The sequence below is a fragment of the Lemur catta genome, chromosome 13 (assembly GCF_020740605.2).
Source record: "Lemur catta isolate mLemCat1 chromosome 13, mLemCat1.pri, whole genome shotgun sequence".
NCBI classification, from domain to species: Eukaryota; Metazoa; Chordata; class Mammalia; order Primates; family Lemuridae; genus Lemur; species Lemur catta.
The window spans coordinates 72,903,900-72,917,763 of record NC_059140.1 but is presented as its reverse complement, the minus strand read 5'-3'; the positions used below and the strand labels follow the sequence as shown (position 1 = coordinate 72,917,763).

At 43.0% G+C, this 13,864-nt stretch overlaps 1 protein-coding gene across 3 annotated transcripts in view; it reads right to left on the bottom strand.

Annotated features, from left to right (window-relative positions):
- The window catches only part of STARD13 (StAR related lipid transfer domain containing 13), a 215,078-nt gene that overhangs the window by 20,818 nt on the left and 180,396 nt on the right, over positions 1-13,864 (bottom strand). For all 3 annotated transcript variants that reach the window (XM_045567736.1, XM_045567735.1, XM_045567737.1), the window contains exons 5-7: positions 5,017-6,377; positions 3,332-3,505; positions 2,028-2,187 (exon numbers count right to left, since the gene is read on the bottom strand). In XM_045567736.1, the coding sequence (XP_045423692.1) occupies positions 2,028-2,187; positions 3,332-3,505; positions 5,017-6,377 (1,695 nt within the window). The remainder of the gene's footprint in view (positions 1-2,027; positions 2,188-3,331; positions 3,506-5,016; positions 6,378-13,864) is intronic.

The window sequence follows — 13,864 nt, the reverse complement described above, 5'->3', positions numbered from 1 at the left end:
GGAGCAGCCATAGGGTGCAGTGGTTAGAAACCCGAACTCTGGAGTTAGACGGATTTGCAAGCAAGTGTTGGGTCCACCACTGTGACCCGGGCATCACACTACCCAGGCTGGATTGGGATTAAGTGAGGCAATGAACACAGAACACTTAGTACGAGTGCTTGAAGCATTTGAAACATGCCATGGAGTCCAGGGAGGTTATTATCATTGAACTAATGGCATAGATAGAGTGCATTTTCTTTAGGCATTCCCAAACAAACACTGTTTTCACCTAATGGAGCTTTTGCAGATAAGCATCTGCTGGCCTGGCTTTTGGAGCAAAATGTTCTCTGTACTTGGTAAAGGACTCTAGGAGAGCTGAGAGGGAGGTGAGTCTGATACACACTCTTACAGAGACTGAGAAGCCTGGAAAAACATGTGTCTGAATAAGAAGCAACTCTCCATAAAACACAATCTTGGGTCTGGACCAATAAACCAACAAAAGTACAATTTAGGCCATAACGTTCTATGCCAAAGGGCATGGCTGCAATACTTTTAGCATTGGAAAAGGGATTAGATTGGCCATTCCCAAATATTCACCAGCGTCTACCTCTTCAAAAATTTTTCTCAGTAAAACACCCTTAGAACATTTACTTTGAATAAGGTATGTTTTTGGTGAAACCTATAAAATTAAAAAAAATATCAAAATTTATGCTTAGTAACTAGATTCGCTGAATTACTCTATTGGGATATGATTCACAAGTCAATTACTGTTGGGGCATCTGCCCAAGGAAAGCTCCCTAGAAAAGTAGTTTGTTGCCCTTATTTCTGAGAAATCAGAGGCAAGCTATTGCGGCCATTTCTCAAAACAAAACGGCCATCATCACAGCAACAGTGACAGCAGACACCCTCCCCTCCCCTATGACATCTAAATATGAAAAAATGTATATCTTTATAGTCTCTAAATTAGAATGGGGAAGGGAAAAGGGGGCTCATGCATTGGATTTAATCAGAGATGGTTTGAAATGAAGTAGCTCCTGTTTTGCTCCACTGAAAACTAGTATCTGATTCATCAAGAGACCACCCTGATTTTAAGTGTGCTCTCAATTTGGGGTCTCTACAAGCATCAGAAGCTAGGATGTTTGAGTTCATGTAGCTTAGCTCTTTCCTGTGTACTGAGCCCAGGGTAAATCAATAAAAAGTGCAAATAATCTTAGATTGGTACAGATTCTCTGCATGGCATTAAAGAGTATGATGGACAAAGACTGAAAGCATCCCCACCATTTAAGGTTGCAATTTATAAATTATGAACCTGGCTTTTACTTTGGACAGAATGTCTAAGCAACTAATGGGTGTTACTATGGAGGAACAACGGCTTTGCTTTGTAAATTACAAGATGGGCTGTGCTCTAGACTTAATCACAGTCCACCGTTACGGTGGTCTCTGAAGAGTCCTGGAGGCAGAAAATGATCTCTGAATATTCTGTTTAGCTTGAATTTTTAATCAACCCTATAAAAGGAGAGGATATTTTATTTAGCTGATACTGTTTTCATAGTTTACTTGCAATTTTAAAAAGATGTAAAAAAGAAGTTTGTCTTTGGTTTAAGTTTTACTGGTCTTGGTGCCGCTTCAAAAAAAAAAAGAATTAATAAAGGGAGACATGAAAACCTAATTCTGTTTTCAAAAATAGTATAACAGGGATAAAAGAATGCTGTGAAATCAATGGTGACATTGGAACAATAATTAAAAAGGAAATGCAGTACCTAGCTTAACTCCAGTTTCTAGGGAATGCAAATTAGACATCACAGGAACAAACTATTAACGTTAACTTTCTGCAGTCACTCCAGGGTGTCATTTCAGTTGCCAGTGAGGAAATAGCCTCAAATAGCTTCACAAGGATGTAGCCTGTTCAAATTAAATATTGCCAGATAAAGGGTCATGATGCCTTTTTTTGTTGTTTTGGGGAGGCATGTCTTGCCTGATTCTGGACAGATCTGACTCACTCTGGCATTCTGTCAATCCGAGCCTGCCCTGGGGATTTTCAGCCTTACCTGATCCAGGCAGTTGCTGCGTAGATATCTCAGTGCTTGCTGAATACTCTGCGGCAGGGGCTGTCCCGTTCTCTGGACGTGGACTATGAGAGGAACGCCAAAGACAGCCTTGTCTTTGTAATCAGGAACTTTCATCCTCTTCATGAACTTTGGAACTGACCTAGAATTCACAGAAACCAGGTCATGCAAGCCCCCTGGGGCACCGTGCGGGGAGGAGCTGTGGGAGTACACAGAGGGAAGCCAGGCTTTTGTTTGAATACCCAACAGGCACAGGGGGAATTCAACATTCTCTCTAAATTAGTCACATGACGTGGCACTGCTATGTGGGGCCTTGTCTATGTGTTATCTGTAACTACCAACCAGCACAAGTCACGTTAGCAGAATGGGTTTGTAGCTCTGTTTTCAAGTCAAGTGGACAACTTTCCAATTTAATCGTGACTGACACATCTCCCAAGTGATGAACACTTAAAAGTCCCCAACAAAATAAAACAAATTTAAAAATTACAAGAGGAAGAAGAAATCTGGTTGGGGTTGGGGGAGAAAGAAGAAGAGATAAGATAAACCATATTTCTTGGCCATATCCTTACTTTTCTAGATATGTAAGTGCCAGTTGGATTTTTTAAAGGGAATTTTAATACACAAGCATATATTGATTTGAATATACAGTTTATAACCTTCTAAAATATTTTTATAAAAGCACCATCCATTTTTCTATGTACTCACAATATATAACATTGGACAATTACTGACACCTTTTGCATTTTTTCAAATCTACCAACTCATCTAACAATGGTTCCATGTTCAATTTCAACATATGCTTTTATCAACTCCTTATTACAAAGGTTTACTGCATATCTTGTTTTGATTTGCCAATGGAATAAAAGCAGAAATGAATTTGAAGAATTAAATGCCCTTTGAACGAATCGATGCTCTAAGTGGTGAGCTCTGCATCGGGCCAGAAGGTACAAGTGACAGATGTTTCTTTGCAAACTGCCAGAATTATTTTATGGCAAGTTTATTTTTATTTCCTCTGTTCACAATTAATCACCCTTTACTTGTCTTTTCTTTCTTTCTTGGAACCTGACTGTCTTCCCTGGAAACCAGCTGAGAGCTACAAATACAGCCATGCTTCCTGTGGCCTCGCTCGCATCTGGGCTGCGGCAGAGCTGCACACATCGCGCCCAGATGGTCGCCAAGGCAACGAAGGGGCTCTTCGGAAATAGGCAAGCGAACGCCGAGGCTTTTGCAGTCGCCCCCTTAGCTCTGGAACCGAGGGTCCCCTCCCAGGTGGACGTGCTACGCACCAGGTCCAGCCGTGCTTGTTGGACATGGAGTACTTCTCCATGACGGCCGTGAGGCGAAGCAGCGAGAAGCGCTGGAGCAGGTTCAGCTGGCGGGCCGTCTGGCTGCTGATGTGGGGCGACGCGGGGGCCGGCCGGGGCTGGTGTGAGAGCTGGAAACTGTCCCATCGGAGTCGCCTTTACCAGAAAGACCGTCAGAGAAGCCAGTCACACAGTGGACTTGGTCTCGGGAAACATGGGACGTTGCCAGCACATAAGTAGCTTAATCAAAATAGTTTCCGAGCCAAGAACATCACAACGCAAATAGAACAGAAGACACAAATGTGCGGTATAAACATAAGAAATGATTTTTTCCAAGCTGGATAAATCCAGAAAAAGTCACATTATCTGTTTTATTAGGAGGTTTAAATAAATGATATAAAAATTTTGTTTATTCCCAAATTTGTTCCCAAAGTGTTCAGAACACTTGAGACTGTGTGTGTATGTGTGAGAGACACAGAGAGAGAAACATAGAGCGATATAGACAGAGACAGAGACAGAGAGAAAAGAAGGACAGAGAGAGACAAGGAGACCTCTCAAATGTTTGGGGGCTTTAGAATATTTTTGCATTGCCTTCTGTGTGTCCATGCTGTCATTCTTGTTTGGTGTACAGATGGAGCCTGAGGTAACAGGCACAGATGATGACACATCTGCGAGCTCCAAGACACATCACTGCCTCAACCAGAAACCGAGTAGCATGCGCAGTGGTTCTGTTCCTACTAGTTAGGTCCTCTCAGGGCCATTTTTCTAGGGTGCTTCTGAAATGGCCTATAGAAGTCAGGTTTTACGTACTTTGGAATCAGCATTTTAAAGCAAAACCAAACTTACAAAGTACACATTGTGGGCCACAGGAATTTCTCATAGAATTAAAAAAAGTTTAAAATTTTGGGGAGAGACATTTTGATCAATACTGTTGCCAGGTCATGGGAAGGGCCCGTGCACAGGAACTGGGCCTTGGTTACCCAGGACACCCCAAGTACAGTGCCTGGCATAGTGCTTTGCACATAAGAAACTGAAAAAAATTTTTTTGAATAAAACTAAGATTGGCCTGGGGGTGGGGGGCTGGGCACTGGGCATGGTGGCTCATGCCTGTAATTCTAACACTTTGGGAGGTTGAGATGGGAGGATTGCTTGAGGCCAGGAATTTGAGACCAGCCTGGGCACAAAACATAGCATGACCCCATCTTTACAAAAAACACAAAGATTACTCAGGCGTGGTGCAGCATGCACCTGTAGTCCCAGCTACTCGGGAGGCTGAGGCAGGAGGATCACTTGAGCTCAGGAGTTGGAGGTTGCAGTGAGCTATGATGATGCCACTGCACTCTAGCCCAGGTGACAGAATAAGACCCTGCCTCAAAACAAAACAAAACAAAAACCCACAAAAAACAAACAAACAAAAAAACTAAGATCGAAATACAGGGTAAACAGGCAGAGAGGTAAATGTGAGTCAACATGGATTCAATCACCATGGTATCTATACAAAAGACATACTTCTGTTCAAATAATTCCTAACCACATATTACCACTTAGAACAGTGCCAGGCATTGATTTTAATGGTAAATGCTCTATAAATGATTGTCAGAGAAATAAACAAAGCACAATTACTACAAAGTGGATGAAAAATCATTTCACATAAGCATGCTACCTACCTGTTCGGCCTGGTCAGAGAGGCCCCTACACCAGAATCCCTCCTTTCTCTGACCCCAGGGGCCTCAGCGTCATTAAGAGATGTCCCATCTCTTTCCACATCGCTGGGTGTTGTCCGACCTTCTGAGACAGAGTTACCTTCAAAATCTAAGGTGATCTGATTGGGAGATGGAAAGGGGGGTGAACCCGGTTCCCCAGCCAACCCATCGTGCGTTTGCAGTTCGGGCAGGACGTTTTTCGACCAGTCATCTACTACCTCCTGGAGCCCGTTGACATGCTGCAGAATGTCGTCCAAGTGAGGGAAGAGGTCGTCTTTCTCCAAGTCCAAAAGGTCTCCCGTGCTGGCGTACAGGTGGGAGCCCGGGACGTTGTCATAGATGCTGACGCGGCTTGCTCTGTGGCAGTTCGCCGTGAGCCTGGGCTCCCTGGCGCCGGGGCCCTGCTGTCTGCCCAGGGAGATGCTGCCCGTCCTCCAGTTAACCCCATTGCTGTTGTCTGTGGGAGAGAGGCTTTCGATAGAAAGCGCCTTGGGGAATGTTCCTGGTTTGTGATCCTTGGGAATATGCACCACCAAGTTCTCTTGGGAGTGAAACTCATGCCTGTGGCTTTGGTCCCCCGCAACCCGCAGTGCTGGCCCCGCCAGCACATCCAGGTCCTCCAAGTACATGCCCCCACGCTTGCTGACCTCGTGGCACTTGCGTTCCTTCAGGCACGGCGTGCTCACCCCGCTGCTGCTGTGTTCCGACGAGCTGCTCTCGCCGCTCGATTTGCCGGAGCAAGGAAACCCTTTCTTGCAGGCAGCTGGGGGCGAGTTCTGGAGATCTCCATTTGGTATCTGGATGCACTGCATGGCCTTGAAGGACTCTGGCTCCTGTTGCAACACCGGCCCGCTGATCACCAGGCCACCTGTCCGCCCTGAGCCCTTGTGCCTGCCATGTGCGCCTTTTGCTCGGAGTGTCTCCATGCGTTTCAAAAATGATTTGGCCCTGGTCCTTGTGGGCTTCTCATTCTTGGGGTGGAAGGGGTGGTGGAGGACGTCTCTGGGGGACGGTGGGAGGCCGCTGCTGGCCGGCGGGGCATCCAGCATGACCGGGCTGTCCGTGCAGACCTGGCCCGACTGGCTGCGGCCGTCGCTGCCCCCGCTGCTCTCACTGTGAATGGAGCAGACCTCGGGCTCACTCAGGTCTGTGAGGACACTCTCACTGCTGGTCGTGTTCCTCATCCCAGTGCCTGCCGGCGACCCATTTCTGTCTCCTCCAGGGAGCAGTGTGTGGAGGTCGTCCACACGAGACCACCTGCGGCTGGTTCTTTGGAAAGTCCATTTGTTGCTAATACAAAGGTCTTCCTCATCGGAGTCGTCACCCTGCAAAACATCAAGGAAAATGCTCATTTGCAGGCAGTGTGGCTGTGGTGGTGACTCTAGGTGAGCTGGGGACAGGCCGGTATGGTCCTCCACCTCCCTCCCCTCGGTGCTCCCATGCATGGGTACCCCTCCCTGGGCTTCTGGGGCACCTGTCCTCCGTCCTTCCACCACTTTCACTGTCCTATACGTCCTCTTCCGCCCCAGTGGCCAGAGGACCTCTTCTCAACTTGCCAAGCGTTCTTCCTTTCCATTTCCATGGAGTTTTTGAATCCTTCCTTCCTCTCTGAGAAGTTTTCTGGCTGATTACAAAGAGGGTGTAATTACCATCTGACTAGACAGTCTAAATATAAAACACCTGCAGTCCTCTTTTTCAGAAAGATACTCAACTTGGCCATAAAAGGCATTGACTTCTTTCCAGAAACCTCTTCACTGAGCCCCGCCGGGACCATTTGTCCAGATTTCCTCTTCTGAATCTTGACGCCCACATATCTCAGAGCTAACAATCCTTACCTGAGTCTCCCAAACTTGATTCTTATCGAGTATTCCCTAGTAAGTTAACAGCAAAACTATCTCCTGAATTTCTTTAAGTAGCAATTTGGGAGCCGTTCTAGGGGTCACTATTTGAAGAGCGTCCACTCAGCTGTGCTGCTTGGCCAGACCAGAATCAGAATGCCTTTGGCAGGACACACACCTCCACGTGGCCACAGAGGGTCCCCACAGCCTTGCGCTGTCTCATACTCTGCACTGCACACATTTACCTTAGCTGTCTGGTTTCTGCCTGAATTTGCAGCCTGAGAGATCAGAGTCTGCCTTCCCTGAGGCCAGAGACAGCTTCCTTTATCTTTGCATATCCTTGGGCCCAGCACAGACCTGACCTAGGGCATGTAACTTTCTTCTGAGATAAACCGAGTTATCAGCTCCTGCCTCCTCCTCCCCCTGCATGTCACCAAGACCCAACTCTGAAATGATTTTCAAATCTGTGCCCTCCTTTGCATCTTTGCTCTCATTCCCTTCGTCTCGGCCCTTGCCACCTCTCTCTGGATCTATCACGGTAAAAGCCTGGCTAGAATCCTTGTCGGCAGCATCTTCCCCATCTAAATGGCTTTCCATGGTGCTGTCCAAATACGACCATGTAATTTTTCAGCTTAGAAGCCTTCAGCTTGCAAGGGGTGAGCTCATTAAGGGCAAGGCCTGTGTTTCTCTGTTTTATTCATAAAAAACATGTTTAGTCATATGTCTTTCCTCCCCAGTGCCAAGCACATAATAATTTCTCAATTAGATTGAGTTTATTTTATACTACTTGAACATCCAGTTTTAAAACCTGGTTCCAAGCGTCAGTGGTACCAGTTAAGAGCTATGTGACTGTCTGCAAGTTACTTACCCTCTCTAAAGTTTGTCACTTATAAAAATGAAATCTACAACAGGCCCTGCCTCATAGGTTTGCCTGGGGAATTAAATAGGGTAATGCACTTAGTAGTTCCTCATTGAGGAATGTTTGTTATTTTTAATGTTTCTTCAGATGCTTAGCTACCTTTTTACATATCTAGCATCCTCCTTAATTCCCTTTAACCTTGCAATATGTTCTGTTTTCAAGGAAAAGTAAACAGATGCACAGTTAATAATTGTTGGGATCTTCCCATTCTTGTTTATTCCTTCAAAATCTAGTTTCTGTAAGGTTGGACTAAATGACAAATTCAAACATTCAAGCATAAGATGGAGGGAAGTGCAACGCCAAGTCACTGACGAGGCTTCTACAGCTGTGAAGCCAGGTCGGCGGTGGCTCGGCCTCGGCGGTGTGCACCCGTGACGCCAGCTGCTCGGGAGGCTGAGGCCATAGGAACCCTTGGGCCCAGGAGTCCAGCCTGGGCAACACGGAGAGCCTCTATCTCTTAAAAGCAAACAAACAAAAAAGAATTCTATAGCTCTGAGATCACAATGGAAATTAGCTTTGGTTTTTAAAAAGTTGTATAAAGCTTTGGTGAAAGAGTTTAGAAAGTTATAATTGTACAAGTGGAAAACAGGCAAGATTCCGGGACAGTGACTCAAAATATACTTTCTTAGTAGACTTTCTATTTCCTCTTCCCTGTGGTTGATATAATAAAAACCCACATCTGAGGGCCATTTATATACAAGCCACCATGATAGGCTGACGGTTGGGTTTATTGGATTTTCTTATTGCACTTTAGGAAGCCAGTGAGAAGAAGTTGATATTAACATAAGCATTCAGAAAAAGCCCTTTTATCAAACAGTGTTTGAGAAGGCAAGAGAAGGATATGCTTTTAAAGAAAATGCAGATATTTTAAAATAGAAACTACACTATTTAGTGCTGGCTCCAACTGCCTCTCTCAATCCTGGTTACTGATGCTAGCAAACCACATACTACTTGGATAAAGACTCCTTTATTTCAGTTGAGAAAAGATGCCAAGCTAGGCCCTGTGGCCTGGGGATGGAAGGCCTGGCCCTGTCTGCTGGGCTCTGGGAGCTTAATGCTAGCTTTGGCCAACAGGAATATATTTACAGCCCAACTATGGCATGTGAAAAAGCAGTAAACTCCTGGGAAAAAAAGACAAACAGTTCAGGAAAATTTTGCAGTATTTGGGTCGTTTGAACCAAAGCAAACAAACAAAAACCAAAGCAATAAAAGACAAAACAAAACAAAGAAAAAACACCAATTTTCCTTTGGCATCCTGAACATATAATTACCATAGTATGTCCCAAAGGGTATCAAAATGGTTCTGTTACTGTTACTTTCACTAATTCTGGATCTTTCAAACTACTGAAAGTGACACACAATAAAAAATATATTTTGCAATTTTCTGTCACAACTCCGGGCATGCATATATAGATTAAGCCAAAAAATTTTCATGCTAAAATAATTATCCTTATTTATTTGTGCTCTAATATTTTATAGTTTGGTTTAGTATGTTTCATTTTTTAAAAATATTATTTGTGACCCACCAAATTCATTTGACGACTCACCAAGGGGCCATGATGCACAGTATGAACAACACACTGCAGGAGAGTTTAAGTTTTTTTATACACTTGGGACACGGCAGAATATCAGGCACATGACAGACTCCTCAGTAGTATTGGTGGAAATGTGCTGACTATCTAAGAGATTATCAGATTTCATTTGTCTGATACTTTTTTTGAGGTTAAAATTGAATAAATTGTGACTACTCCAAAATGCAAAATGGAAGTCTCTAGGAGTCAGATATGTTTATGAAGAAAAAGACACACTTTATTCTAATTTTATTCTCCTAACTCCATGGTTTAGTAGACCCTGGACATATTGTGGACGTAGAACATCAGGACTTCAGAAGGCAGCTGACAACAGGCTCTCATGATTTGCTGTGGTCAAGAAGGCCAATGGTGCTGGATGCCACAGAGAGTTTTGTTAGTAACTGGTTGAGTGACTCCACCAAAACATGTGACCAAAAGACTGTAAGCCACTGAGGGAGGGTCTCTGGAGACATGCCTCAAGGTTATGATCATTTTAAGAATAACTTGAATGAGCCAGAACTCATGTTTTTCAAGAGTAAAGGTGGCACAAGGTGATTCAATAAAGGATCTTTGAGGCTCAGCTTTCCCAGCTGTAACTGAAAATAACAAACACATCTAGTATGGTTTATGAACAGAACTGAATGAGATGATAAGGGAAAATACCATATAAACCCTACAGTGATAGATTTAAACTAATTATTGTTGTCAGAGAATAGCAATATAGACATACATAAGGATCTCAACAGAATTGAAGGATGGCCTGTAAGTAAGATGAAATTTCATACAGTAAACTATAATGAACTTCAACAGTCAACTACAGGATGTGAAGCATGGAACAGACTTGGTTCAACAGCCCTTCCTGTTACGATGTAAGCTTAATGTGACTTAACCATGTAATAGGGCCACCAAAGACATCAACCTTAGGCTGCATGACCAGAGCACAGATCCCAAGACTTGGAATGTCAGAGCCTATTGTATTCTGCATTGGTCACACAGATTGGGAACAATGGACTCTCTCTAAGTGCCACATTTTAAAGGGTGCACTCCTAGAGAGTAGTAATCAGGATGGCCAAAGATCTAGCAACCACAACCTCCTGTGATGGATGATTGAAAGAACTAATAGTCTGATTTAGAAATGAGGAACTCTAGACAGTGTTACTCAAACTGTGGTCAGGGGCTTGCTAGTCCTCAAACTTAGCCTTTCATGAGTCAGATACAGAAATTGAGAGTAAGAATTAACATTTGTCAACATTTAACAAGGCTGAGCTATCCAAGCTCATGATCAGCAGACTTGTCTTACTGAACAGGGTAGAGACAAGTTTGGGTGCAGTCAAATTTAAATGGCGGGTCACATTTGGTGACAACTGCGTACTAGTCATGCATAGTAGACCCACATTACAACATGCGCTAATTCAAGGTTCATTTACCTACTATAACCCCAAACAATTCATTTTTTCATAGAAAGGTAATTTAAATTTATAACTTTATCATTGTTTGGATTGGCTAGTGATAAAGGGTTGAAGATAAATTCTGAATAAAAGTTAAAAAGGAATACCCTAAGCTTTCAAGTTATCTTAAAACCTCTTCTTTCATTCAGTCAACATACTCTGCAAGGCTTCTCTAAGAGGCTTGGTAGTCAGGGAAGTATTTTAGATATACATTATTCCCTGTGAGTAGTATTGGTGTCAATCCCACCTAAATTAGGTAACAAATAAGAAACTCACTGTCACATTAAAAATCTTACACACTCACAGAGTGTGTGTTTGGAGTGGGCATATAGGTATTTAATATGAAGGATTGCCATTTCAAAGTAAACTTTTTTAAGTTACAACAGGTGAACAACAAAAAAGGTATGAGTGTAATCATGTATATGCATACTTTTAAGAAAAAATGTGAACTTTTTTTGTAATTCTTTTCTATTTCCCATATTTGTTTTGATCATATTTATTGGAATGTACTTTTGTGTCATTTAGTTGATACTAACAATAAAACACAAAGGTCTGTATTTTCTATAATTAAAAAAATTCATATATCTTAATAATTCCTTTGCATTGAGTTTCACAAAAGTATCTTGGTCTGTGGCAGACTGGAAAGTGAAAATAAAACAAGAAAACTGGTCATTCATCACAGTTTGGGAGACTTTGTGAAGAGAGAATAAATATTTTAGGCTTATGGGCCATAAGGTCTCTGTCACAACTACTCTGCCGTTGTTTCAAAAAGCAAGTGCATAGCTATGTCCCAGTAAAACTTTATTTATGAAAGCAAGGGCAGTAGTCTGTTGACGCCTGCTCTGGAGGACAGAGCTGAACGGCTGCCACGTGAAAGGAGAAATCCATATTTTGTGCTTCTCCCGAGGAAAGAGCTAGGATCATATGGACCAGTTTACAATGAATCAGCTTTTAGCTTATTATATGGAAGACTTTTCTAGTATATAGAATAAAATAAATTGCCCTGAGACATAAAGAATTTATCACAAAGAGGCTGACTGAATTATGAGGGATGCTCTAAGAAATAAATCTTGCAGTGAGTGGGTGGGAAGTTGGAAAACATGACCAAAGATCCAACTCAAAGATCCTATGCTTCTAGAACATTCACATGTAATTATCTTCAATTTAAGATTGTTAATACTTTCCAGCCCAGTGAATGATGGAATAAAATGAAGTTTTTCTCTCATTTGACTCAGCTGTTTGGAGCTGCCAGGAGGTGTCTTATTTGGTGGGAGATGCCGGAGTGTGCGCAGCAGTAGGGGTTGGGGTGGAAGCCAGGCCCCTTGTCAACAGCTGCAGAGCCTCTGAAATGCCAGGAGGTGCTGGCTGCAAGGAGGCAATTAGTCACGGTTTCTGTGTTGCTTTCCACCTTTGGTCATGATTTCAGAGAGCCTTATTAAAACTGTAACTTTAACCAGGACCTTTTTTGGAAGCTGCTCATTCTGTCTGGGGAAATCTTCTTCTTCTTCTTTTTTTTTTTTTTAGCTAATCCAAAAAAGTTTATTAGGGAACAATTTTGTGCCAGACACTGTGTTAGCTACATAGAAAAAAAGGTGAAATCATTTATATCAAAATGCTAACAGTATTTACCTATGGGTAGTGAAATCTTATGTAATTTTTTTCTTTTCTTTTTTTTTTTTATCTCCAGGATTTATTTATTATTTTCTTGCCAATATTTTTTTTGTTTTATTTCATGATATTATGGGGGTGCAAACATTTTAGTTACATGTTATGACTTGGCCACACCCAAACCATGATGAGGCGTGCCCTTTCCCCCTACAACACTCACAGCGTCCATTAGTGTGTTTATGGCAGCACAATTCACTATCGCAAGGATGTGGAAACAACCCAAATGCACATCAATTCATGAGTGGATTAATAACATTTGGTAAATGTATACAATGGAATATTACTGAATTATAAGAAACAACGGTGATCTAGTGCCTCTTATATTTTCCTGGATAGAGCTTGAGCCCATCCTCCGAAGTGAGGTAACACAAAATTGGAAGAATAGGCACCACATGTACTCTCCATCAAACTGGCACTGACTGATCAACACTGTGATGCTCACATGGTAGTAATATTCTCTGGGGATTCGGGGATTGGGGGTGGGTAAACTCACAACTAATGGAAATCTTCTTACGTAAGAGGAATGGCAAGAGTCCTGTGTGGGTATGTGTCCTTCTCTTTCCTCATTCAATAGACAGACTTAGTGGAGTCTTTAGTCTCCGACTTTTACTTTGAACAGAAGTCGTTCTCAAACACTAACCATAACCAGGGGATCTCAATGTCATCATGAAGCAAATGCGGATTTTGTAGGTAATGAAGAAGAGCCATTTTTCTGAGAACGAGCAGCTTTGTGTGTGTGCTTGGAGTTTTTAATTTAGATGAACCTCCAATGTTTGTTTTTTTTTTTCCTAAAAATGAGAACATTCTTCACTGAAATTATATATTCCTCAGAGACAGATGCCAACCAGACATTCCAAAAAGAAGAGCTTTTTTTTTTTTTTTTAAGTGGAGCTTGGCCGTATCTTTGCACTGGAAACAGGAACCCACACAGATCCACAGCTGCAAAAGGCGGCTTCTCCATAGTTACACAGACATTTAGAAGTTCACTAGAGCTAAGTGGCTGAGCCCGCCTATTGGGAAGCAGGAATGGGCCACTTGGAATGTTGCCGGAATGAGGAGTGCAAGCCACAGGCGGCAGAACCGCTGTGTCCTCAGGCTCTCCAGAAATGCCTGTTGGCTGGGTTGTAGCCAGTCTTCCAGTGAGGCGCATGGCCAAGATGGAGAATGCGCTTCACCTGCCTCCCAAAGAGGGCGAGGTGATCTTGGATCTCACGCAGGGAAGGTAATCTTGAATCCTTAAAGGACCACTTTTCTCTTCTGCAAAATGGTTAGAAACTACCTTGTGGGAGGACCAGTGCAAAGTCACTTCTGCAGGTGCTTTACAAGCGACATTTAAGTACAAGGAAAGCACACACCTAACCAAGCACG